The sequence below is a fragment of the Monodelphis domestica genome, chromosome 1 (genome assembly GCF_027887165.1).
Source record: "Monodelphis domestica isolate mMonDom1 chromosome 1, mMonDom1.pri, whole genome shotgun sequence".
Lineage (NCBI taxonomy): Eukaryota > Metazoa > Chordata > Mammalia > Didelphimorphia > Didelphidae > Monodelphis > Monodelphis domestica.
The window spans coordinates 335,119,248-335,147,203 of NC_077227.1; the positions used below are offsets into that span (position 1 = coordinate 335,119,248).

Consider the following 27,956-nt stretch of genomic DNA (forward strand, 5'->3'; position numbering starts at 1 on the left):
CCCTCCCCTCAGTTCTCACATCTACCAATCACTGTCCATGTCTTCCCTGTGCCAATGGTGGCTCTAGCTTAACCCAGGACCTCCCAGAGGTCTTCCCCTTTGCACATGTCTGTTGAAGGTCATATTCTCAAATAATTAAATTTTGATCTATGCTGCAGCCCTTCCTAAATCCTGTTAGGACTGAGTAGGGTGGAGATTGTAAGTTCCAAGACCTGGTTCTGTCATTCCAAGTATCTCTATTGTATCAATTCTAAAATCAATCATGACTCAAAGAACTTCCTGTTCTACGCTTAAGCATAGGTCAAAGCCCTTTCCATTGTTTAGCAAAAGGTTTCTGTCCTAAAGTAGTCTTAGGTAGGGAGGAGAAGGACCCTCCCATGCCTAGGGTTTCACATTCCAATAGAGTTTCTTACTATCAGTAGGAAATTTTTTCCAGTATGAAATTTCCCAATGGGGAAATTTCCAACATTCATAAGTCTAAGAAATTTTAAGGTTTACAGCCTGATACTAATTCCCTTTTTCTTAACGTTGGCATATGGTTGCTTTGTTCTCATCATCCCCTCCTGATTTGATGCTGCCTCAATAGAAATTTTCTATTGTTAGGTGTTTCTTTTGCTGTTTGCTCAGTTTCCCACCTCTTTTTTTGCCTGTGGACTGAGAGTTCTGAAAACTGCTGATTCTGTCTCCTCTGCTGATGGCTTACAGGACTCAGCACTCTGAGCTATTTTGCCCTGGGGCTAGGGGCTTCACTGAAGCACAATCTTGAAAAGGTTAAGCACTGTGGAATTTGGGGGCTTCGTTGTGGGCTGGTGCCAAGGCTTGGGACTTCAAGGGGTGGGTGTGGGGGTACTGTGCTGTTGGTTTAGGCAAGGTCCTGGCATCCAGAAGTTGGCCTGGCTTAGAACCTGTTGCAGTAGGTGGGGTATAGTCTGCTTGCACTCCTCTATGTTCCCCCCTTATTCCATGAAAATTGACTTTCTCTGCCTACCTTTCAAGTTGCTTTCTGTAGGAGATCCCCACATTCTGTCTTTTTGCTGGTTTTCTGACTCTTGTCATTTGAGCTGCTATTTTAAGATTGGTTTGGGAGGATTCTCAGAATGGTTCTAGTTTTTGTTGCTGCTAAACTGCCATCTTGGCTCTGCCTCTGTGAAGAGTTATAATGTAGAAAATAGATTAGATCTATTGTATTTGACTCCTAAGGGTAGATGTGGGACCAAAATGTAGAAGCTACAAGGTAGCACATTTCTCTTCAATGTAAAAAGGAACTTCTTAAGCTGCCTCGTGTAGTGGAATACCCACTTGTATGCAGGCTAGAAAGAGTGGAGGTGAGAAGATCTAATAGCAAGCTATTTTACTTGCTTAACTGTTTGGTAATGAAGTAGCTGTACTAAGGTGGTAGCAACAGAGTGAAGAAGAGGTATCTTACATTTCCAGCAAAGAAGAGGAGAATTTCTTTCCTCTGTTTCCCCTGTGGCAATGGTAACTAGAACCACAAGGCAACAAGAACATGGGTTATCTTAGGTGAGCCTGAATCTTTGGCCAACGTTGATTTTCTATTTCCTTCCCTGCTATTGACCAGCAATCTGGAGACATAGCAGTTTTCAACTATGGCCATTACCTATTAAGTTCTCTAGATGGAGAGTTTTGATCCAGAGATGACAGCAACCCAGCGACAAGTGATTTCCAAAGTAGCAAATCTTTTTGGAGGAAAGGGACACCATTGCCAGGGGATTCTACAAGAGAAGCACTGCAACATAAACAAGTCATGCCCTGGCCATCTAGGATATCCAGCTCCTATGAGCTTTCTAAACAATGCGGTGGATTTGAGGTGAATGCCAAGTACCTATTCAGCAGTCTTTCAAAGTTATCTGTATCTCTTTGAAAAGTACAATGAAAGTGAAAAGATATTTGATTCATGTTTTTCTTTGTTGATGTATGACTGAATTCTTTGGTGTCTTAAGCATTTTCTGTGGAAACAAACCTATAAAGCTATGCCTAATGTTCATATTATTAATTTTAATTTCTTTTTCTGGAAAGGACTCTGTTTATGACACTATAGGACTCAAAGAAGTATGTTAACACATTCAGAAAAACATAAAACAATAACCCCTTGCACTTTCTATACTCTCCTAGATGGTAAAGAAATCTTGGAATAATGGTAGAAGTGATTTTTTTTAGATTTACCACAGGTTTGCAATCTCCAAGTAATTCTCAAGTTCTAGATATCCTAGTCAACCAAGATCCTGGCTTGGGTCCTTCTGCTATGGAATTCTCCTTGTATAAAATAGTTTTATTACGGAAATCACTCCATAGTCAGCATCTAAGAGGAGAAAACACCAATTTCTGAAACTCATGAAGTTACTAGAAGCTTGGAAAGAGAAATGTCTGAGGATCACTATTTGCTAGTCTGTGCCCCAGGAAGGAAACAGGAAAGTAGAAGAAACAATTAGACACTTAAAGCTCAGTCTCAGGTCTGTGATAATCTGATTGTCATTGCCATGTGCTCAAGATGCATATTGCCATTAATGCTGGTTCAGGTAGTAGGGGAAGGGAGGTGTAATAAGGAGAAATACTTTTCCTTCCCTTGTCAAAAATCCAAGGAAGAAGAAATTTCCAAAGGAAAGAGCTAACAATTTCTCTTTAGTTCCTCTTATAACTAACTCATTGATTAAAGAGCTCCTCCTGACTCTTTGACCAGTCATCTTCCATAGAACCCCTCATATGAAGATCTACCAAACGGAACTATTATACCATTTCAGCAAAGGATAATGTTTGCTTAGCGAAAGAACAAGACTGTATAGTACAGTCCAGGGATTATCCCTCTTCCGTTTCCATTTCCATTTCCTTCATTATAGTCATTATACTTTCTCCCTTGTTCTGTTTACTTCATTTTGTAGTAGGTTGTATGTTTTCCCAAATTTCTCTGTATTCTTTATGTATGTCCCATACCTCTAAAGTACTCTCTCCATAACATATCTGTGAAATGGACACTATAAGCATGATCATCTCTCTGTCTCTTGTCTCTCTCTTTTTCTTTCTGTCTCTCTGTGTCTGTGTCTTTCTGTCCCTTCCTGCTTCTCTGTCCCTGTTTCTCTGTCTTGGTGTCTCTCCTTCTCTGTCTCTGTCTCTCTGTCTCTCTCAACCTGGGACTTGCCCAGGCTCATACGTCCAGTATATGAGAGACACTGGGCATACAACCACATCTTTCCTGACCTTCAGGCCATCTCTCTATCCATTACATCACACTGCCTCTTGCTTCATATAAGAGAATGACAGACAGAACACAGGATGTCAAGCCTGGAATAGACCTTAGACTTCAGTGAGAAGATGATTATGTAGTCCAATGGTGTCAAACTCGAATAAAACAAATCCCAGAGGGTTGAATATTGCCTTCACAATGCCACAAATTGACATTATCTATGTTCTCTTATATTTCTTTTTTATTTTGTTAAAAATTTCCCAATTCCATTTTAACCTGATTTCAGGGTGCTAGAGAATTTTGTGGGTTACTTGCTGCCTGTGTTGTGTGACACATCTAATAGCCCAGCCTCATATTTTCTAAAAGAGAAAACTAAGGGACAGAAAGGGGAAGTTATTTATACAGGCTCATAGTACAGAATAGTCAAATGACAGAGCCAAGAGCAGACCCAGATTTGCTCATTCCCAACCCAGTGCTCCTGGCTCTGTGCCATGATGTGAAGTTAGAAAGGAAATACACACAGGCAGCTGTGCCCAGCTGTTTGGCCCTTGCATAACCTGATGCTGGTTTAGTCATATTTACCAAGGCCATATGATCTATGGAAAGCTATCTGATGTTTATGGTTAATATAAGTCTCTGTCTGGTGGGGAAAAAATATTCCTAACTGTTGCAGATGTTCTCAGATAAAATCACAATTATTTGAAAAATATGTAATACACCCAAAGGATAGGCCACCCGACATGCAAAGGCAGCCCAACAGGTTTGCATTCAGGTCACCAGAAAAGCAGCACAGAGCCAAGTTTCTGAATGGGGATATTCTCCAACCTCTGACTAGAATCAAATGACAGAGATGAGTGCTGCCAGGCTCTCTCTTTTAGAAATTCTAAACAATTTTAAGTTCTTGTTTTCTTTTCTATATTATATCACTGCTATTTCCAAATATGTGTCTGCTTCCTCTTCCTACCCATCCAACCTTAGCCATCTTTTGTAACAAAGAATTTTAAAATGGAAAAAAATAATCGAGGTCAACAAAGTCAACATATCAGCTGAGTGTGATAATATATGCCATGTTTCATACATTTAATCTCCCACTTTTACCAAAAAAAAGAAGAAGGGAGGGCCATTTCCCCCACTTCTATCAAGACAAGCTTTATCTTCAGTTTAGTTTTTTGAAGGTTCTTGTTGTTGCTGCTGCTATAGTGCTCCTCCTGCGGCAGCTACTACTTCTTTTCTTTCTTCATTATGAATATTGAATTAGGAAGGTCAACTTTGAGGGTTTTAAATGAAACAAGATTTCTTGGTTCTTTCAAGCTCTGGCATTTTATAATTCTCTAGTTCTAGGTTCTAAGTTTACCCTATTCTTTTTTTCTGAGTCCTTTTTATTTCTGGTAGCTACATTTCACTGTGACCCTCTGTTTCTCATGAGATCCTCGGAGGAAATAGTCAAGTTGCATAATCTGAAGTTTCTACATCTCTAAAGGATTTCAGTTTATCGGTAACAATTGTTCAAAATTCCTATACAGGTCTTCGCTGAACTGAGATACACCCAGTCAAATCGAGGGAAAATAGGTGAATTTCTGGTTTAGCCTGAATATTGAATATACCAAATTATCATGTAATATTTGTTCCAAATAGCTTTCCTCTGCCTCCCTCCCTTCGCAAGGCTGATGGAAATTCCCATCAAGAAGGAGACCTCTGGTGGCAAGTGTTCCCCTCTCTCCCACCCCCCAGGTAACTTGTATTGTGGACACTCATTGTTCAGGGAACCTTTTTATTCTTTCACTACATTTTCTCTTGGTGATTAAGCAACTACCATAGGGTTAAAGATAATTTCTGTGCAGATGATACCCAGATATATATATATATATATATATATATATATATATATATATAACTCTAGTCTATCTCCTGATCTTTAGGATTATTTTACCAACTTCAGTGGTACAAGAGATAGTGTGCTGAGCCTAGAATCAGAAAGATTAATTACCATAAGTTCAAATCTGGCTCCAGACACTTAATACCTGTGTCACCCTGGGCAAATCACTAGGTCATGTTCGCCTCAGTTCCTCATCTATAAAATCAGCTGCTAAAGGAAATATCAAATCACTACAGTATCTTTCACCAAAAAAAAAAAAAAACAACCAAACTTCCAAATGGGGTTATAAAGAGTCAGACAAGACTGAAATGACTGGACAACAATTTGAAGATTTCCTTGAAACAATTTTTTAAAATTTGTTTTCAACATTCTATTTTTTAATTTGAATTCTAAATTCTCTCCCTCTTTCCTGTTCCTCCCAAAATCACTAAAAAAGACAAAAAAATATATCAATTACACATATAAAATCTTTCAAAACATATTTCCATAGTAGTCACATCATAAAAAAGCATGAAAATTAAAGTGAAAAAGTATATTCCATTTGCATTCAGAGTTTATCAATTTCTTTTATGGAGGTAGAGAGCATTTTTTCTCATCATAAGTCCTTTGGAATTATCTTTTACAATTTTTCATCATTACAATATTATTGTTTTTGTGTGCAATGATTTTGTTTCTGTTCACTTAACTTTGCAGTATTTCATATAGGCCTTGTCATTTTTTTTTCTAAAATCAACCCCATAATTATTTCTTATAGTACAAAAAGAACAGCTACAGTTTTTGTATATACAGATCCTTTCCCTTTTTCTTTAATCTCTTTGGAATACAGACCAAGTAGGGCAATTTCTGGGTCAAGAGGTACACACAGTTTTATATACCTTTGGGCAAAGTTTTCAACTGTTTTCTAGAATCGCTACTCCAGTTCACAACTCCACCAACAGTTCATTAGTGTAATGATTTTTCTCTATCCCCTTAAGCATTTGTCATTTCTGATAGGTATGCGGTGATACTTCAGAGTATCTTCTTTTTTTTCTTCTTCTGCTTGTTTATATCATTTATCAAATTGGGGAATGGCTCTTATTTTTATAAATTTGACTCAGTTCCACATATATTTGAGAGACAGGACTATATCAGAAAACTTTACAATAGGAAATTATTGATATTGCTTCACTATCTTGGTATCTTTTAGCAAAATAAAGTTTCCCTAATTATCTCTTTTAACCAGATCTATTTTTGCTTTGCTTTGTATGAGATCATGCTTGTAAAACCTCTCCCTTTTTACTTCAGTTGAACATAATAAATTCTTCCCCAGCCCCTTATTTTAATCTTTATGTGTCTTTCTGTTTCAAGTGTGTCCCTTTTAAATAATATATTATTGGATTCTTGTTTCTAATCTATCCTGCTACCTGTTTCCATTTTATGACTTAGCTCATCCTATTCACATTCACAGTTATGATTACTGTGTTTCCCTCCATTCCATTTTCTTCCATTTATCCTTATTTCTCTTTTATCCTGTCTTTCCTCAAAAGATTGTTTTGCTTCTGACTACTATCTCCCATAATCTACCCTTCCTTTTATCATTCCCGCTCCCATATTTCTTATCCCCTTCTCTTCCTATTTCCCTGTTGGGTAAGGTAGATTTCTCTACCCAACTGAGTGTGCATATATATTCTTCCCTCTTCAAACTAATTCTGGTGAGAGTAAGGTTTAACTATTCCTTGCAACCCACTACCACCCATTTTCCCATCCACTGTAAAAGCTCTTCTTTGTGCACCTCTTTTATGTCTGAAACTTTTACACCTTCTATTTCTCCCTTCTTCCAGTGCACCCCTTTTTTTCATCTCTTCATTTTATTTTGAGATCATCCCAACATATTCTATTCACTTCTTTGGTCTCCATATTGGGTAGACACTTTTTAACTGCCTTAATAATGATAAAGATTTTAGTAGTTACATGGATCCTCTGTCCAAACAAGAATGTGAACAATCAACTTTATCATGTCTCTTATGATTTCTCTTTCATATTTACCTTAAGTCTTCTGTTTTGAATATCAAATTTTCTATTCAGCTCTAGTCTTTTTGTCAAGAATGCTTGAAAGTCCTCTATTTCATTTTTGTGTAATCATTTTTTCTCCTGAAGGATTATACTCAGTTTCTATGAGTACATTATTCTTTGTTGTACTCCTAGCTCTTTGCCTTTTGGAATATCATATTGCAAGCCCTCTGCTTCCTTAATGTGGAAGCCACTACATCTCCTATGATCTTGATTCTGGCTCCATGATAATTGAATTGCTGTTCTCTGGCTGTTTGCAATAGTTTCTCCTTGACCTGGGAGTTCTGGGTTTTGGAATTTCCATTTGTGATTCTCTTTCAGGAGGTGATTGGTGGATTCTTTCGATATCAATTTTATCCTCTTGATCTAAGATATTAAAGCAGTACTGAAATGTGATGTCTAGGCTCTTTTTTCTTTTTTTTTTAAACCATGACTTTCAGATAGTCATAACTTTTAAATTATCTCTCCTCGATCTTTTTTTCCAGGCCAGCTGTTTTTCTGATGAGCTATTTCTTATTTTCTTCTTTTTTTTATTCTTTTGACTTTGTTTTATTGTTTCTTTTCCTTTTTTCTATTTTAAACCCTTACCTTCCAACTTAGAATTGATACTATGTATTGTCTTTAAGGCAGAAGAGCAGTAAGGGCTCGGCAACTGGGGTTAAGTGACTTGCACAGGGTCATACAACTAGGAAGTATCTGAGATCAGAATTGAACCTAGGACCTCCCATCTCTAGGCTTAGCTCTTAATTTACTAAGCCACCTAGGTGCCCCCTGTTTTAGTGTTTCTTAATGTGTCATGATATTACTAGCTTCCAGTTGTCCAATTCTAATATTGAAAGGATAATTTTCCTCAGTGATTTTTGGTATCTATTTTTCCATCTTGTAATTTCTGCCTTTTAAGGAGTGCTTTTTAGACCCTAACCCTAACCCTAACCCTAACCCTATGACATCCCTGCCACTATATCAACTTATTATAGTCAAGTTCTTTTTTTGATTCTTGCTCATTTTTCTGCCCTTTTTCTTGACTTTAAAAATGTGTTAAAGTTGGGTTCTGTTCACCTGGAGATGGGGAGGCACTGCTCCAAGCTTCAGGGAACTTTTTTGTACTATTTTCTAACCTAGTTTGGGGGTCTGAAAGTTTTTGGTGTTTCTAAGGTGATATGATTCAAGGAGAGATAGTCACTGCTTTCCTGATATAGAGTGGAGACACAGTCCATGTCCAATAGTATGCATGTGTAACAGGTACAGTGAACATAGTTTATTTCTATATTCTAGTAGTATTTTATGGCTCTAGAGTAGAAGAAAAAAACAGATTTAGACAAAGAATTAGGACAAGAGGATAAGATGAGGGGGGATGGAAATTGAGAGTTTAGGAATTTAAAAGTAGAGTAGTTTGGGATGATGATCATATTTAGGATATCTTAAACATATATGCACATGCATACACACACATAGTCTTGTGATAAGTGGGTCATATAGAGAAAAATTATAAGCCTTTATTTAGCTTTGGACTTTGGTTATTATTAAATTAATATCTCCCCTAAGTGACTATATACATGAAGATGTTCTCAAGTTCAGATGTATCACTGAAGCTCAGACAATGAAAATTCATCAAAGGACCATAAGCCTAGTAAATAAATCTGAATAATATAAATAATATATAATATTATATATTGTATATATAACTATGAAAGATATTTAGAGAAGATAAAATCCCATGCCCTAATTTTACCAGTGAGGAAACTGAAACCTTGAAAAGTTAAGTGGCTTACTCAAGGGCCCTCAGATAATATGTGATAGAACCAGGATTTTGCTTGCAGGATTTTATAAGGGAAAAGAGGGTCTTGAGCTGGTGACCAGTGAAGGAGGAAAGTTAGTGAATTGGAAATTGAGAGTGCTAAAGAAATGACTAAGTGATGGTATCAGGAAGGGTTAGCCTTGCTCCCAAAGCTACAAAGGTAATAATGCCTAAAGAATAGAATGTGCAGACTTTAAAATCTGTACTGAAACTTTTCTCTGATGGTTTTATTTCCCCAGTTCTGTTGATGTGTGTTTACCGAAGTTTTCCATTTCTGGTACCTATAATATGAAAAAGTGTCTCTCTGATCTTGGTGTTACCCGAATCTTTGATGGAAGTGCTGACCTCACCAGAATTACTCCCCAGAAGACCTTGAAAGTTAGCCAGGTAAGAAAATCAGACCTTAACTTTGAACTATGGTTCTTATTTCTTTGTAATATAGGATGTAGCATATCTTCCAAAATGGCAGCCACTTTTTAGACATCACACCTCCCACGTCTTGTGGTTTTGTGTCAGGCAGTTGGAGAATGCATTCATTTATCAGCAACCCCTTCCTCTAGAGGCTTCAGTACAACCTAAACCATTAAAATACAGGCATCATCATCTTTTTTGTCCCACAGAAACTGGCATGTTACTTTACTCATAGGAGGGACTCTATAAATATTGCTTTAGTGAATGAATTATTTATTTAACTTGCCATGAGAACTATATTTTAACTGCTTTCTAAAAGTTTGAGACTCTTAAAGTCTTGGATGTGTGGTTCTTCTCATGTGCTATAGGCTTTGTGAAAATGTGGGTTGTTCATGTGAAAGAATAAGCTATGTCTTGTGGGCTAAGGAGCTTCTGGGCATTATAGTCTGGTGGAAAGAGTACCAAGGTGAAGCAGAAAATCCCAAAGTCCTGGTCTTAGCACTAGAGTTGAGTTGAGCTCTGTGACTCACAAACCATAGGACCTTGGCCTGTGGTTTCTTAACATTTTGGAATTTTTTTTTGTTTTTCATTGTTTTAATGAGGGGTTTGAACTACATAACCTCTAATGTCTATGACTCTAGGATTCTCATGTAGCAGCTAAAGTCAGGTGTAAGAATTTTATATTTACAGAGCCATCTAAATAATTATGAGGTAAGAAAATAAATGTAGATAAAGGAGATGGCACCTTGCTTTCTTTCCAACAATGCCACTGACTGCCTGAGTTGTCAACCAGCTAGATATATTGACATATTTGGGGACATTCAGCCCTCAGCTGGAAACCCTTTTCCAACAGCTCCTAAGTGAGGTAACAATTGACACACTGTGTAGCGCTCAGAGAATTTGATCTTGCTTATCATTGATAAGCCCCTAAGTATCAATATACATTTGGCATTCTTGACTTGTGAATCATGACCTTTTCCAGTTGTATTAACAGAAGTGAAAGGAAAAGAGATATAGTCGGCTTTTCTGGTCACTAGCTGGCTAGATTGTTATCCAGCAATAGGGCATTATCACAATTTAGCACTAGCTGGAATCCTGGGAGCAGCAATAGTTCACACAGCAAATATTCAGGAGAAAGGTGGATCTTCTATATAAGCAGACAAAGAGATAACCAACCATGGGTTGTGGGGGGCAGGAAAGACTAGGTCTAACAAACAAAACTAGGTCCCCACAATCTTCTATGAGATAACTAAGAGCAGAATCTCCTAATTTTCTGACCCTAGTTAAAATATAAGTTCCCTAGAAGAATCAATATCTTAGCAGTCATCAGTCTTATAAATCTCAGTTTAAATAAGTTTATCAGAACTATTACTAACCATTAGGTGGGTGCAAAGTGCTGGAAGGTATTGGATGTTACAGAGAGAAAGGGTAGGAAGCCCTATGATAAGCTTAAAAGAACTGAGAATTAGAAGAATAAGATAGCTCAATCTTCAAAGACATTTTTCCCTCCTCATCTAGAATTGTTAAACCTAGAAAGGAACTTAGAATGCAAAGTCTTAGACTATAGAATTATTGATCTGTAAGGAACTTTAGTCATTCTCTAGTCCACCTCCCTAAGTTTACAGAAAAACCCAGATAGGGCAAGTGGGTCATCCTATATCATACTTTTTTAGAGGGCTGACCATGTTCTGGAATCGTATACTAATTGGGAGCTATAGGAAAGGAAAGAAGGGAAATTCAGGTTTGGTTGGGATTTACATGCAGGAAACCCAGCTAACCTAAAAAAAGGGCAGAGATTATTTAGCCCTTATAAATATTTGCTTCTAAGAAAGAAAGTGGACAATGAAATGTATAGGAACCACATCTGTTTAATCCTGATTCTTAAATATTTACATCTTTTCTGCTTCTCTTTCCTGCTACTGGAGTAAGACCTAAATGCATTTTCAAGCAAGAAATATCTGTTAAGTGTCTACTATGTGCTAAACCCTGTCCTAAGCACTGAAGATACAACAGGAAAAAAAAAAAAAGCAGTCCCTGCTCTCAAGGAACTCACAGTCTCCTGGAGTAGACAATTTGCAAACAGCTAGAAATGTATAGGAAAAATTTTACATAATCTCAGAGAGAAAGCAATAGCATTATGGAAAATTGGGAAAAGTTTCTTTCAGAAAGCAGAATTTTAGCTGAGACTTGAAAGAAATCAGGGAAGCCAGGAAGCAGAGATGAGGAAGGAGAGCCAGTGAAAATTCCAAGTTGAGAAATGAAGTGTCTTATTCAAGGAGTAAGTATTATTCCTTGCATATATCCAAGCAAGCATTAAGGTAAATAAAGACTAGAAGAGTAGGCAGAGCTCAGTTTTGAGGGTTTTAAAAACCAAACAGAATTTTCTATTTTTCCCCAGAATAGAAAATCACTAGAACTAATTAAGTAGAGGAGTTAGAGGAAATTAGTTAGAGGAAATTAGTTTGACAGCTAAGGGTAACATGGATTGGAGGTGGGAGGAACTTGAGATAGAAAGGTCAACCAGCAGACCATTGGAATAGTCTTGCCATGGGTCTTCACCAAGCTGGTGACAATGTTAAAAGAGAAAAGAGGGTGTTTTCAAGAACTGCTATGAAAGTAAAGTCAATGGGATTTGGCAACAGACTCGATATAAGGATAAGAGACATGGGGAAGTCAATGATGACACCTAGATTGTGAGTCGGGGGGACTGGGAAAATGATGGGGAAGTTTAGAAGAGAGGTAGGTGTGGGGAGAAAGATAAAAAATACTGATTTTCCTTTGGAAATTGGAGAAGAAACAGTTTACAATGCTAACCCTACCAACCTCCTGTTCTGTGTTCTGTAACTCCTGTTTCTTGAGGTTATCAATGAATAAGAGCAATTGGCAAACTTTTGTTGAAAGTAAAGGACTTGGGCATCAAAACATTGCCATGCCAGATCAAAATACCAGATTTTTCTCTAGAAAAAAAATATGAGGTTGAGTCCTAGGAGGACTATAACACCTTCCTACAATGTCAAATTGAATCGACATCTTGGTCCCAAAAAGACACACCTTAAAAATCCCTTCTTCTCTTCCATAAATTGTACTAACACCTATGGATGTAATTAGTCTTCAGATAATAAGCATTTATTAATCACCTACTATATGTGTATACTATGCACTGTGCTACATACTGAGAATACAAATATAATGGATGAAACAATCCCTACACACAACTAGCTTACCTTCTAGCAGGGGAGAAAACAAAGACACATATAAATATGTACATAATACATATAAAAAAATAAATACAAAGCAATTAAATATGATCTAGGAATGCACTAGCATTAGTGCATTGGGACCAGAAGAGACTTGGGACTTGAGAGGCTCAGGAAAAATTATTGAAAGAAAAGATAGATTCTATGATCTGTAGGTAAAAAGGGAGTGCATCCTAGGCATGGGGATGAATCAATGTAAACCCATAGAGGCAAGAGATAGCATGCTCTGTATGGTGAACTGAGAAGGCTAGTTTGGCAGGATCACACAGTACAAGAGGATAAGTAATAGGCCATTAGATTCGAAGGGTACTGAAAAGTTTTAAAAGCTAAAAGAGGGGTTTGTATTTCATCTTAAAGGCAATAGAAAGCCATTGGAGCTGATTAAATAGGGGAATGATATGGTTAGCTATACACATAGCAGGCAGCTAGGTGGTTAATTGGACAGAGATTCAGGCCTAGATTTAAAAGGTCCTGGGTTCAAATCTGGCCTCAGATACATCCTAACTATGTAAACTCTGGCAAGTCACAACCCCAATTCCTAGCCCTTACCACTCTTCTGCCCTGCAACCATATTTAGTATTGATTCTAAGACATAAGATAAGGATTTTAAAAAAAGATAACCACTTAAGAATCACTTTAGTATCAGTGTAGGTGATGAACTGAAGTAGAAAGAGACTCTAGGCAAGGACCAATTAGAAGATCATTACAATAATTTAGACAAGAGGTAATACTGTTTAAGAGAATTAGAAGGTAGATCAAAGGGGGCAAGTGGGAGATGTGAGATATGTTGTAGGTCAATCTGTGATACAGTATTAAAGCTCAAGGGACAGGGTAGCTAAGTGGCTCAGTTCATAGAGCACCAGGCCTGAAGTTGGGAGGATCTGTGTCCAAATCTGGCCTCAGACACTTCCTAGTTGTATGAACCTAGGGAAGTCATTTGAAGACTAAAGATAAAGGTTACAAAAACTCAGGGGAAAGACTAAGACTGCAGAGGAATATTGGGGAGTCATCACTATTGAGATAATAATCAGACTTCTGGAAGCTGATGAGGGCACCAAAAGAAAATAGAGAGAAGGCAAGAGGTTTGGGAGGTGATGTCATCTCATTAGAATGAAGAAATTCTTTAAAACTACAATCATATGACAATATAGCAGAACCTCACAAAGTCATAAATTCTGTATTACTAAAAGCATTCAGATATAGACTGTATATAGAAAATTCAACTAGATGATTTCTAAGTTCCTTTCAGAATTCTAGAGTTGGAGGTGACCTCAAAGTTCGTCTAATCTAAAGGACACCCACTTGAATAGAAATACTCTCTAGAATATCTCTAACAAGAAGGGTATCAAGTTATGGTCAGCAAAAAAGAATTCCATAGTTCTCAAATGAGAAAGTAGGACACATTGGTGGTGATAAGATCAGTGGCATGAGATCCATAGCTATAGAGGTTAGATTAGGGTGAAACTGAAGGTCATTGGATGATGACCTGGGAAGTGGAGGTGTTTGACATCTACATGTAGGTGGAAGTCCCTAAGAACAGGAAATGGCTAGGAGTAGAGATGAAAACAGGGAACCAGTATTGAGGAAGAAGTGAGAATAGGGACCTAAAGTTAATTGTCATCAGGACCTGGAAAATTCTACATATCTTATGTCTCTGGGTGTTGATAGCAAGCAAGAAGTAAGTACAAAAGCAGCAAGTAAGAGTAGAAAGTATATGTAAAGTCCTTTACAGCTCAAAGTTCAATGATCCTATGACCCTTAATGGTTTCCAAAACCATTCTGATAAACTAGCCTTTTGCACCATAAGTTGATCAAATATAATGCCAAAAGTCAAATTCTAGGAAATCAAATATAGTATCATAATCATAAAATCTATATAAGAAAAAAAGATGTCCAAGTTCTGGTCCCTGGCCCATTTTTGAGTAACATTTGATTTGGCAAAATTCTAAGGCAACAAAAGGACTTCAAAATATCCTTAAAGTTAAGGGAACTGGGATTTGGTGCTTCCTTTGTCATTTCATTTATTCAACACACCCATCATAAAGTTAACAATCTATAGTCATGTGGCAAATGTGAAAGAATCATTACTAGACTTCTGTATCAAGTGACCACTAAGATGGCAGATTTGTCAATTTCTCCAGACCCCTTTTACTTCTTAGGAGACGTATTGGACTTTTGATTTCATTAGTCATAAGGAGCTCCTGGAAGAGAGAATTCTTTGAATTAAGGTCAGCAATTTATCCAAAATAATGTTAAAGAAACAAATAGGGAAACACACACACACACACACACACACACACACACACACACACACACACACATTCAACAAAGGGCAGCAGAAAGAAGTACTAAAAATTAATTGGAAGCTAAATCATTTTATCCTAAAGAATGAAGGGGGTCAAAGAACAAATCATAGAAACAATCAACAATTTCATGAAGAGAATAACTACAAGGAGACACAATGTACCAAAATGTATGGGATACAATCAAGGTTGTATTTAGGGAAATTTCTAGTTCTAAATGCTTACATCAATAAAATAGAGAAAGAACAAATCAATGAACTAGGACTGAAACTAAAAACTAGAAAATAACAAATTAAAAATCCCTAATCAAACACCAAATTAGAAATCCTGAAAATCAAGGGAAAGATTAATAAAATTGAAAGTAAGAAAAATATTGAACTGATAAATAAGACAATGAGATGGTTTTATAAAAAATAAATAAAATAGACAACCACTGCTTAACTTGATTTAAAAAAGAAGAAAATCAAATGTCCAGTATTAAAAGGAAAAAAAGATAAAAGCACAGTCAATGAAGAAATAATTAAAGCAATTATTGGGAGTTATTTTGTCTCACCACATGCTATTAAATCTGGGTTTTTATTAAATCTGACAATCTAAATGAAATAGATGAATATTTGCAAAAATATAAACTGCCCAGATTAACAAAAGAACATATAGAATTTTTAAACAACTCTATCACAGTAAAAGAAATTAAACAAACCATCAAAAGATTCCCTAAGAAAAAGGTCCCAGATCCAGTTGAATTCACAAGTGAAATCTACTAAATATTCAAAGAACAAATGACTTCAATACTACATAAATTATTTGGAAGAAATAGGGGAAGAAGGAATTCTTCCAAAGCCCTTTTATGTCCCAAATAGGATCCTGATACACAAACCAGGAAAACCTAAAACAGAAAGAAAACTAAAGACTAAACTCTCTAATAAGCATTGATATGAAATTTTTAATAAAATCCTAGCAAAGAGATTATAGCATTACATCACAAGGATCTTTCACCCAGACCAGGTAGGCTTTATACCAGGGGTACAGGGACAGATCTTTATTAGAAAAACTGTCAGCATAATTGGCAATATCAATATAAAACCAACAGAAACCACATGATTATCTCAATAGATACAGAAAAAAAACTTTTGACAAAATACAATACCCATTCCTTATGAAAACATTAGAAAACATAGGAATAAATGGATCTTTCCTTACAGTGATAAATGGCATCTATCTATAATCCTTAGTAAAGATTATCTATAATGGGGATAATCTATAACCTTTCCCAATAAGATCAGGAGTGAAGCCAGAATGCCTAATATCACCACTACTATTTAATATTAAACTAGAAATGCTAACTATAGCAATAAGAGCAGAAAAAGAAATGTAAGGAACTAGAATAGGAAATAAGGAAACTAAGTTATAATTCACTACAGATGACAGAATGGTTTACATAAAGAGCCCCAGAGAATCAATCAAAAAACTAATAGAAACAATGAACAACTTCAGCAAAGTTCTGTGCTATAAAATAAACCCCCACAAATCATCAGCTTTTCTATTTACTACCAACAAAGTTCAACAGCAAAAAGATAGAAGACAAAATTCCATTTAAAATAATTTTAGACAATATAAAATACCTGGGCATATACCTTCCAAACAAACTCAGCACCTATATGAACACAAATTAAAAAAAAAACACTTTTCACACAAATAAAGTCAGATCTAAACAATTGAAAAATGTTAATTATTAATAGATATGCCAAGTCAATACAATAAAAATGAAAGCCCTATCTAAATTATTTTATCTATTCAGTGTCTTATCAAACTATCCCAAAATTTCACAGAGCTAGAAAAATAATAACAATTCATCTGAAAGAATAAAAGATCAAGAATAAAAAAAGAATTAATGGAGAGGAAAATATGAATAAAAGAGGCCAAGCTGTACCATATCTAAAACTAAATTATAAAGCAATCATCAAAACAATCCTAAACTGGCTGAGAAATAGAGTAGTGGATCAATGGAATAGGTTAAGTAACACACTAGTTAATGACCATATTAACCTATTATTCAAATAAGTTCAAAGAACCAAGCTTTTAGGGGACAAAAACTGCTGGGTAAAGAAAAATACAGTATGGCAGAAACTAGGCTTAGACCACATCTCACACCCTACACCAAGATAAAGTGAAAATGGATACCTGATCTACAAGTAAAGAGTAATACAATAAACAAATTGGGGGAACATGGAAATGTTTATGTGTCAGACATATAGATAAAGGATAGGGTAAACATATAATATTGATAATATATAAAATAATAAATATAAAATTATTCATTTTAATTACATTAAATTTAAAAGTTGTTGTACAAACAAAGCCAAACCAATGCAACCAAGATGGTTATACCAGGTAAATAACAAAGGTCTCATTTCTCAAATATATAGAGAAATGAAACAAATTTATAAGAATACAAAGTCCTCCCCAATTAATAAATGGACAAAAGATATGAACAGGCAGTTGTCAGTTGAAGAAATTAAAACTATCTATAATCATATGAAAAAATGTTCCAAATCATTACTGACTAGAGAAGTGCAAATTAAAACAACTCTGAGATACCACTTCACACATATCAGAGTGGCTACTATGACAAAAAAGGAAAAGGATAAATTTCAAGGTGATGTGGGAAAATTTGGATAATAATGCGCTTTTGGTGGAACTGCAAACTCTGCAATTCCCTTGACCCAGTAAATTTCCCCAAAAAATCACAGATGAGAGTAAAGGACCTACAAAAATATTTTTAGCAGCTCTTTTTCAAGTGACCAATAATTAGAAAGTGTGTGTGTGTGTAGGGGGGTGTCCATCAATTGGGGAATGACTGATCAAGTTGTGGTATAAAGTTATAATGGAATTCTATTTTGCCATAAAAATGAACAGGTTGAATTCAAACCAAATGGACTGATGCAAAATGAAATGAGAAGAACCAGGAGAACACTGCATACAGTAACAGAAATATTGTACTGTGATCAGCTATGAAGGGCTAAATATTATCAGCAAAACAAGGTCCCAAGATTGCTCCAAGGAACTCATGATGAAAAATGCTATCCACTGCCAACGAAGGAACAGTTAGAGTCTGATTGTATATCAAAACATGCCATCTTTAACTTTTTTTCCTTCATAGGTTTTTTCTTTAACTGTATGTGTGCCATTTCCCCTACTATATTGTAAGCTTCTGGTGGGGCACAGGACAGAATCTTATTCATTTTTATATCTCCCATAGCTCTGAGAATAGACCTGTGCACATTACACACACGCACACACACACACACACACACACACACACACACACACACTTTTCTGTTGTTTGGAGGAGAGGAGAATTGAGAATCAAGACATATGAATTGCTTCTTTAACTCATAGGTTGTTAACTGATCTGTAACATTTAATCCTCGGAGTTGACCATTTAAGAGTTTAAAGGAAGGACAAAACTTCTGCCCCTACTTAATTGCCTCACATTTTGAAGATTAATAAATGCATGCATGTGCTTACTCAAAGATTGTTGACTAACTGGATGAATGAAATGAATTCAGATGTATTTTATTGTTCCATTTTAGACTGAGTTGTTGCACCTGTAGGTTGCACCTTTTTAAAAATTTCAGCTAAAAGGACTTTTTGTTGTTACCCTCATCTAGGCTCTGCATAAGGCTGTGTTGAAGATGGATGAAAAAGGAGCAGAAGCTGCTGGAGGAACTGGTGTTGAGACCCTGCCCATGACTGTTCCTATATTGTTTAGACTTAATCACCCATTCTTACTTATAATTAAAGATGATATAACCAATTCTACACTCTTCATGGGAAGAATTATGAACCCTACATCCAGCAAGCATCTCTTTGAGGCTGCGTAAGGTTTCTTGCTGCTGACATTGAATAAACATAGTGAATTGTAATGACTGAACTGGTTTATCATTGGTAAGGATTATAGTAATAACTCACATTTGTGGTTCTCCATAGTAACCTTGTAAGATTGGGAGTACATGTGCTATGTCTCCAATTTTCTAGATAGTGAAACTGAGGCTCAGAATTTTTATTAACCAGAAAACAAGACTACTTATCTTCTATTAATTGGGGAATAATTTAGTATGAAGTGTGGAGTAGCAAAATGTATTCTGAATTTGAAGCCAGAGGACCTAGGTACATAAGATCATAAATTTTGAACTATAGGAGACCTTAGAGACTATCTAGTCCAATATGCTAATTCTAAAGATGAAGAACCTGAGATCCAGAGATGTTAAGTGACTTAGCTACTCAATGTCATACAAGAAGGAAGTAATAAAGCTAGGAATCAAATTCAATTCCTTTAACTCTTATCCTACCACTATTTCCATTGTACTGTCATGACTTTTCTGGATTTGTGGTGGACTCTACACTTCAGTTCCCTCATCTGTAAAATGAGGAGATTGGAATGGATGACACATAAGGTCCCTCTCAAAGGAACATGACACATTCCAAAGCTGTACAACGAACATCCTTGCTGTGTCCCCAGCTGTTAGTAAATAGACACACACACACACACACACACACACACACACACACACACACACACACACACACACTATAACCCTTTTAACTGGTGTTTTTGAAAGGAGAAAGAATGAGTAGAATCTCTTTAAATGGATTTTAGGAATATTTTCCTTCCATCATCAGTTCAAAATCTAACATTAGACTTCATTCTTTTGGGTGAAAAAAAAAACCTGTTCATTAACAGAACAGAAATTTCAGGGAGATAAAATATACTAAGCCTTATTGGTAATTTGTACCTCAGTAAAAATAGACTAGACTAGAGTCTATTCTGAAAACTGGTTTGGATGAGAAAACTGGGAAGGTGGCAGCCAATGGGGAGAAGCTCCAAAGTAATGCTAGGAGTGGGAAGGGACATAGAAAGGAGAGGCTAAAAGAACCAGAAACAAACTTCTGGTGTGCCAAGCATGAGCCTTGCAGTTAACTCCTAATTTGGCTGGTATCTCCCTAAGTACAACCTAAAATGTAATAGTAACACATTATTTCCACCAGAGGGTACTTTGCGGGCAACCAGCAAACCCCCCCAGGCTCCAGAGTTTATCCATACTTGCATTCCAGGCTTCTGGAATCTCTTCTTCCTTCTCCCCATCCCCATCCTCCTCCTCCTCCTCCTCCTCCTCCTCCTCCTCCTCCTCCTCCTCCTCTCATTTTCAGGTGAGGTTCTTAGAGGTGAAGATCACACTGATGGTGAGAAGAGATAGAATGCAAAACCAGGTCTATTAAAACCAGTGTCCTCTCTACTACATGATGCTCTAACTCACCCACTCATGGTGGTACCACATATTATTGATTTCCTCTCCATGGGCCTTAATTTCTTTCTCTCTAGAATAAAAAGACTGGACTAGTTCTTCTCCAAGGTGTCTTCTTCCAGTGTAAGTTATGATATAATGTATGAATTGATACTCAGTGAAGAGAAGGGAGCCAGAATAATTATTTGGATGCAATAGCAGCTCTAATTGACTCTGTTTTGTGGTCATTTCTCTTTTTTTTATATTCTGAATTACTGAATTTGCATTTAAGAAAATCAGTCAACAAACACTATTATATTTCAGGTCTTGTAAAATAGAGAGCCAACCTCCAAGCCAGGAAGATCTAAATTCAAGTTCCACCTCGGAATACAAACCAGTTATGGAACCCTGAAAGTGTCAATTTTTCATTTAATTTTGTTTATTTATATCTCCTCCTACTCTCCACTGAAATAAGAGAGAAAGAAAGAGAAAGAGAAAGAAAGCTTTAGTAGCAAATAAGCATATTTAGGTAGAATAGATTCCTATACTAGCCATGGCCAAAAAATAAATCTTCCATTCCTTACCCTGAATCCATTCAAACTTCTGTGTCTGAAGAAGGGAAGTATGCTTCTTTCTCTATCCTCTGGAATGATGGTTGGTCATCATGTTAATCAGAGTTCTTAAGTCTTTCAACGTTGTTTGTCTACAATGCTGCTACTACATTCAAATAATTATCCTGATTCTCTTCTCTTCACTGTGGATCCTTCCATGCAAGTCTTCCCAGGTACAGCACAATAAGATTCCATTACAGTCAAAGAGTATAATTTATTTAGTCATTTCCCAATGGTGGGTACCTTTCTTATAAACCCTTACCTTCTATCTTAGAACTGATATCACTTCCAAGGTAGAAAAGTTATGGGGACCAGGAAATTGGAGTTGAGTGACTTGCCCAGGGTCACACAACTAGAAAGTGTCTGAGGGCAAATTTGAACTCAGGACCTCCCATCTTGAGGACTGGCTCCCGATCCACTGAGCAACCTAACCATAGGTACCTTTAAGTTTCCAATTTATTGCTACTACAAAAAGATCTGCTATGATTGGGAACTATGCCCAAAGGACGCTAAAAGACTGCCTGCCCTTTGATCCAGCCATAGCACTGCTGGGTTTATACCCCAAAGAAATCATAAGGAAAAAGACTTGTACAAGAATATTCATAGCTGCACTCTTTGTGGTGGCAAAAAAAAATTGGAAAATGAGGGGATGCCCTTCAATTGGGGAATGGCTGAACAAATTGTGGTACATGTTGGTGATGGAATACTATTGTGCTCAGAGGAACAATGAACTAGAGGAATTCCATGGGAACTGGAATGACCTCCAAGAACTGATGCAGAATGAAAGGAGCAGAACCAGGAGAACATTGTACACAGAGACAGATACACTTTGGTACAATTGAACGTAATGGACTTCTCTACTAGCAACAACGCAATGATCCAGGACAATTCTGAGGAACTTAAGAGAAAGAATGCTATCCACATCCAAAGAAAGAATTGTGGGAATAGAAACACAGGAGAAAAACAACTGCTTGATCACATGGGTTGATGGCGATATGATTGGGGATGTAGACCCTAAAAGATCATCGTAGTGCAAATATCAATAATATGAAATAAATCTTAATCAATGACACATGTAAAACCCAGTAGAATTGCACATCAGCTATGGGAAGGGGGAGGGGAGGGAAAGAACATGAATCATGAAACCATGGGAAAATATTCTAAATTAATTAATTAAATAAAATCCCCCCCAAATAATATTCAGGGATTTTTTTAATCTGTTGTGCTATTTTTTTACACATAGGACTTTTTTCTCTTTCTTTACTCTTCTTAGGTTATTACCTAGCTGTGGAATTGTTGTGTTGAAGGGTATGAACAATTTAATAACATTTGGAAAAATAATTCCAAATTTGGACAAGTGATTTAATTACTTGGTGACTTTGGCAACTCTAATATAAAACACAGAATAGATAACATCACTATATTGATAAAAGTAGTTTCCTCAAAGGGAACTCCCGATATCAATTCAATCATGGGTCTGAATCAAAAAGAAAAATAAGCAAGGCATTATGGAAGGTGTTTATAATATAAATAAATACAAAAGACTGGACAGTTACCACCCTCAAAGAGCTTATTTACATTGGAGTTGGGAATGGACATGACCTCATAAAATGTGTTTGCAAATAAGTAAGTACAGGATATGAACCAAATAAAGACAACTTTTTTCTCCTCTGACAAATTCCAAAAATTTAAATAGAAACTAGGAGAGGAAAATGAATGAGAACAAAGCTAGTCTTACAAGTAAAAAAAAAAGGAAAAGGGGGGCAGTTGGTGGCTCAGTAGAGAGAAAGCCAGGCCTAAAAGATGGGAGGTCCTGGATTCAAATCTAGCCTCAGATACTTCCCAGCTGTGTGACTATGGACAAGTCACTTAACTACCATTGCCTAGCCCTTATCACTCTTCTGTCTTCAAATCAATACATATATTTGTTCTAAGATGGAATGAAAGGGTTTATTAAAAAAGAAAATGAGAAGAAAGTAGTCAAAATGTTTAAACTACAATTAAACATCAAAATTAGATACTGAAAATCAAATAAGGAATAAATAAAATAAAAAAATTTTAAAGCATTGAATTAATAAACAATGTAAGTAAATTAATAAAACATTTAATAAATTAACAATTAGTAAATTAATAAAAACTACAAACTAATTAAGTTTAGCTAATTTGATTTGAAAAAGAAATAAAACAAAATTGCCATTAAAAATGAAGTAGAATTCACAACTATGAAGAAAAAAAGAAAGTATTTTTTAAAAGTATTTTGCTCAACTACATATCCTTAGAACATAAAACTTAAATAAAATTGGTAAAAATTTACAAAAATATCAAACTCAAAAACAAAACAAGAAATTAATAATTTAAATAAATCAAGCTCAGAAAATTGAAACTGAACAATCTATAAATATACCCCTAAATTTAGGAACACACTCCATGACCAGATGAATTTACTTATCAATGACTTAAAGAACCATTAATTTCAATATTACCCAAACTGTCCTAGTAGTTTTTCAGCTTTATCAATATTTGATTAGGCTGTTCATTTGTTTCTATATGTTGTATACCTAATCTGTTCCACTGATCTGGTTTTCTATTTTTTAACACAAAACAATTTTTTTATTATTGCTGCTTTATAATGTGTCTATATGCATATATGTGTGTATACAAAATCATATTGAGAAAAGGGCTATGTATTACAATATTTTCTAGACTTTGTTTTAAAAACAGAAATGGGTTTTTTAAAGTGTCTTTTAGTTAATTGATATTTTTTGTTCTTGTTATTAACACAGTCAATTATGTTCAAACTTTTCCTAATATTGAGCTATCCCTGCATTCCATATATAAATTTTAGGCCCAGCATTCTCTCCACCATGCCACCTAGATTTCTCAAATTTTGATTACATAAAACTAAAAAGTTTTTAGGCAAACAAAACCAATGCAGCTAAAATTAGACAAAAACAATTAACTTGAAAAAATTATATATATATATATGAAGTATATCTCTGATAAAGGTTTCTTTCCAAGATAAATAAGGAACTGGTTAAATTTCTAAAAAATAAGAGCTATTTATTAATTAACAAATCATCAAGGGATAAGAGCAAGCATTCAAAGGAAGAACACTAAGCTATCAACTGCCATATAAAAAGTGATTGATATCAGTAATTATTAGAGAAATGCAAGTTAAAATCATTCTGACATTTTACCTCATCAAATTAGCAAAGTTGACCAAAAAAAAAAGACAAATATTGGTGGTGCTATGGAAAAACAATGCAATTAATGGAAAAACAAACAATTAATGCACTGTTGGTGGAGCTGTGAATTGGTATAATTATTTTGGAAAACAATTTGAAACCATGCTCAAAAGGTTACTTAACTTACTATCTAAGATCAAAGAGGTTATAAATTATTTGACCTAGAAATATAAATAGTATGTTTATATCCTAAAGAGATTAGATAAAAAGAAAATAAGTATATGTACAAAAATATTTATAGCAACTCTTTTTGAAGTAGTAAAGATGGAATATGAGGGAGTGGGGATCCCTCAACTGGGGGAACGACTCAACAAATGATTGCATATGTATGTAATGGAATATTACTGAGCTATAAGAAATTATGAAAGTGGTGGTTTCAGTGACACCTAGGAAGACTGGGAAGAACTGATGAAGAGTGAAATGAACAAAGCCAGGAGAATAATTTGTTCAATAACAACAATATAATAAGAAAAAAATAACTATGAAAAAATTAAGAATTCTGATCAATGCCATGACCAACCATGATTCCAGAGGATTGATGATGTTAACCATTCCCTCACAGGAGGTGATATTCTCAGGGTACGGAATGAAACAAATGGTGATAAAGCAACTACTTGAAGACTTTCAGGGTCAGGAAATGAATTACTTTCAAAGGCATCTCACTGATGCCTTATGAACAAAGACTATAGAGTATCTTATTTAAAGATATTTTTCCTTGGTAGTCCTTTTCAACTTTACCAATAACTTTGATATTTGACATCTGGTGTGATTAGTACCATGTTTTCCCATGAGTTCCCCCATTAGGAGTGAAATCATAAAGAATAGTAATCCAGTTTCTTCCGTGTCCTTTTCCTCTTCAGCCATATACATACTATATTCTTTCCCATCACTGTGCTTCTGTTCATGCTATTCCATCTTTCATAAATTCCCTTCTTCCAGTCTCCTACCAACATTTCAAGGTTAGGCTCAAGTCTTATTGCTTTTATGAAGTCTTCCTTAGTTAAAAATGCCTAGTGGTTATGTAGCACTTTGAAATTTCCATTTAATCTAATACCTGTGACAACCATGTGAGGGCAGCAGTATAGATATGAATATCACACTGTAGAGAGGAGGAAACATTCAGAGAAATGAAATAATTTAAAAGAGAAAAACAAAGTTGAGAAATGCTTGGCAATTTAAGATGATGCATAAGAACTAAAATGAGAGAATCCTTTTTTATATTGTTGACTTTTGTTGTGAGGATCAAATAAAATGAAGTATATAAAGAGATTTTTCTAAACTTGAAGGTACTCTATGAGTATCAGACATTCACGTAATCATTCAATGTCAGTCTAGATGTCTAGACTACAGCTTAACATGTAGGAATGATAGATTTACACATTCTCAGGCAGAAATACAGTGTACCTAATAAAAATTCACAAGAATATTCTTGCTTGATATCTTATAAATCTATTCACAGGGGCTAAACTGGAAATTAAGAGAGCAAAAAAAGGCATCTATGGATATCCATCAATCTAGATACCATAGAGAATAAGCACAATGTGGAAATAATGGCATTTGAGACACCCAGAAAACAACATCCAAGAAAGGAGAAGGTAGCAAATTCCAGAACTTCAAGTGTCTAAACATAAGGGCTCAAAGGATCTTAAAAAACAAAATGAACCACCAACCAACTTAAATTTTTAAGGACATATTCAGAAAAATGGAAGAAAGGATGAGTAAGTGCATGAACACAAAAGCTTATCATGTAAGTCCTATAAGAAGTGTTGAGGGCTGTGACTGGGGATAAGCTAAAGCTGCTAAGGAAAGTTGAGAAAAAGAAAAAGAAAAAAAAAGAACTTTCTTAACTGAGCATTCAACTGGAATTGCCTGAGTCCAGATTTGAAGCAAAAACTTCCCATCTCCTGTCTCTATCCACTGAGCCACCTAGCTGCACTTGATCTCTGAAAGATCTTACAGGACAAAAGAGATACCATAGGATCAGAGATTGACAAAATTTGTCCTGATTTTTAAAAAGGGGAGAGGGAGAGAATCATCTTCAAATGATAGAGCAGTGTTTTATTCCTGGAAAAATTCAAGAATATGTTATTAAAGGAATGCAGAATGAATATCTAGAAAAGGGAATAGTAGTCATAAAGAAATACCATGACTTCTTCAAGGAAAGGCCACATCAAACTCACCTTATTTCTTCTGGGGACAAGGATACCAGATTGTGACACTGAAGAAATGTTGAATATTTAATTAACAGATTTTAGAAAAATATTTTATATTTTCTATGCTGTTGTTCTGGAAAAGGTGTGAACTAGAATATAGTATAATTAGACCTAGAATCAGTTGAATGCTAGGTCCTGAAGAGTCATCATTTCTAATTAGGTAGTGGGGATAGCTAGATGACTCAGTAGATTGAGAACCAGACCTCAGGATGGGAAGTCCTGGGTTCAAATCTGATCTCAGACTTAATTTACATAGTCACATATTGATAGCTTAGATAAAGGAATAAATGACATGTTTATTGAATTTGCTCTTGTAAGATCTTAGCAGTCTTGAAAATTGGGCCAAATCTAATCAAATGAATTTTACTGAAGATAAATGCCATCTTACACTTGGTCCCCCCAAAATCAGCCTCACAAGTATAAGATAGCAGAGATGCAATTAGACAATAGTTTTTCTCAAAAAGATCTCTGGTTTTGCTCATTGGCTATGGGAGGGGAGAGTGAAAAGGGGGGGAGGAGAATAATCATGGAACCATGGGAAAATATTCAAAATTAATTAATTAAATATTTTTTAAATCTCTGGTTTCAGTGGATAACAAAATCAGTAGGAATCAGAAAGCTACTACAATCTGAGGCTATATTAACAAAAAATAAAATTAAGCAATAAGAAAATGACTAGTTGTTCTCTGCCTGCCTTGAAATGATGTGTTCTAATCCAGGTGCCCCATTTAAGCAAGGATATTGACACCTAGCAAGTGTCCAGAAGAGGGCAGCCAAGATAGTGAAGGTCCTCAAGTTCATGTCACATAAATTTCTGTTTAGCTTTTCAAGCTTTAGACTACCTGGTCCTGATCTATCTTTATGCTTCACTGGATATTATTCAGTCTCTCCAATAATCTGTGATCCAGCTTCCTCACATATGACACTTTGTCTCCCATTTCCATGCCTTTGCACTGGCATCACTCATGGCTGGAATGTACTCTAATTATTTGCAGAGAGAATTCCTGCTTTTCATCAAGACAAAATTCAGGCTTCATCTTCTGTTTGAAGTGTTTCCTAATTTCCAGTTCTCCTCCTAAATTACCTTGCTTTAATTTATATAAATATATCCACATATGTATTTGTATTTATAGTCAAAACAAAAAATATCAGAACATAAACTATTTAGACTATATAAGATTTAAGTCTGAAAGAGACCTCACAGAGTATGTCATTTTAATCTGATTTTACAGGTAAGGAAACTGATAAAGATATAAGGGTTTATCCCTCTCAAATATTTACTGTCCAATGTAAAAGAATTATCGGAGTAGCTATGAGAGTATAGATGCACTAATGTTTTGTTGTGGTCCAGCCATTCTGAGAAGTAATTTGAAACAATACCACTGAAGTCACAAAACTGGTATTGATACTACTAGGCCTATAACCCAAAGAAATGAAAAGAAATATATATATATATATATATAAAACTTTTATAATAACTCCTCATAATATAAAATTTGAAACTAAGGAAGTGCCCATGGTGGAAGAAACTGTGGCACATGAGTGTAATGGAATACTATCACACAATAAAAAAGTTTTGAAAGAGATAGATTCATTGAAACATGAGATAATTTGCATGAACTGAGTGAAATAAACAGTACCAGGAATAGTTTATATAATTCTAGAGAATTAAAAACTCTGATCAATCATATTTCCAGAAGACTGATAAT

At 35.5% G+C, this 27,956-nt stretch overlaps 1 protein-coding gene across 3 annotated transcripts in view; it reads left to right on the forward strand.

The window, feature by feature from the left end:
- LOC100024614 (serpin A12-like) overlaps positions 1–18,819 on the forward strand; it is a 277,260-nt gene extending 258,441 nt beyond the window's left edge. For all 3 annotated transcript variants that reach the window (XM_056811322.1, XM_016426581.2, XM_001375789.4), the window contains 2 exons: positions 9,162–9,309; positions 18,565–18,819. In XM_056811322.1, coding sequence (XP_056667300.1) covers positions 9,162–9,309; positions 18,565–18,777 — 361 coding nt within the window. In that variant the 3' untranslated portion in view covers positions 18,778–18,819. The remainder of the gene's footprint in view (positions 1–9,161; positions 9,310–18,564) is intronic.
- The last annotated feature ends 9,137 nt before the right edge of the window (positions 18,820–27,956 follow it).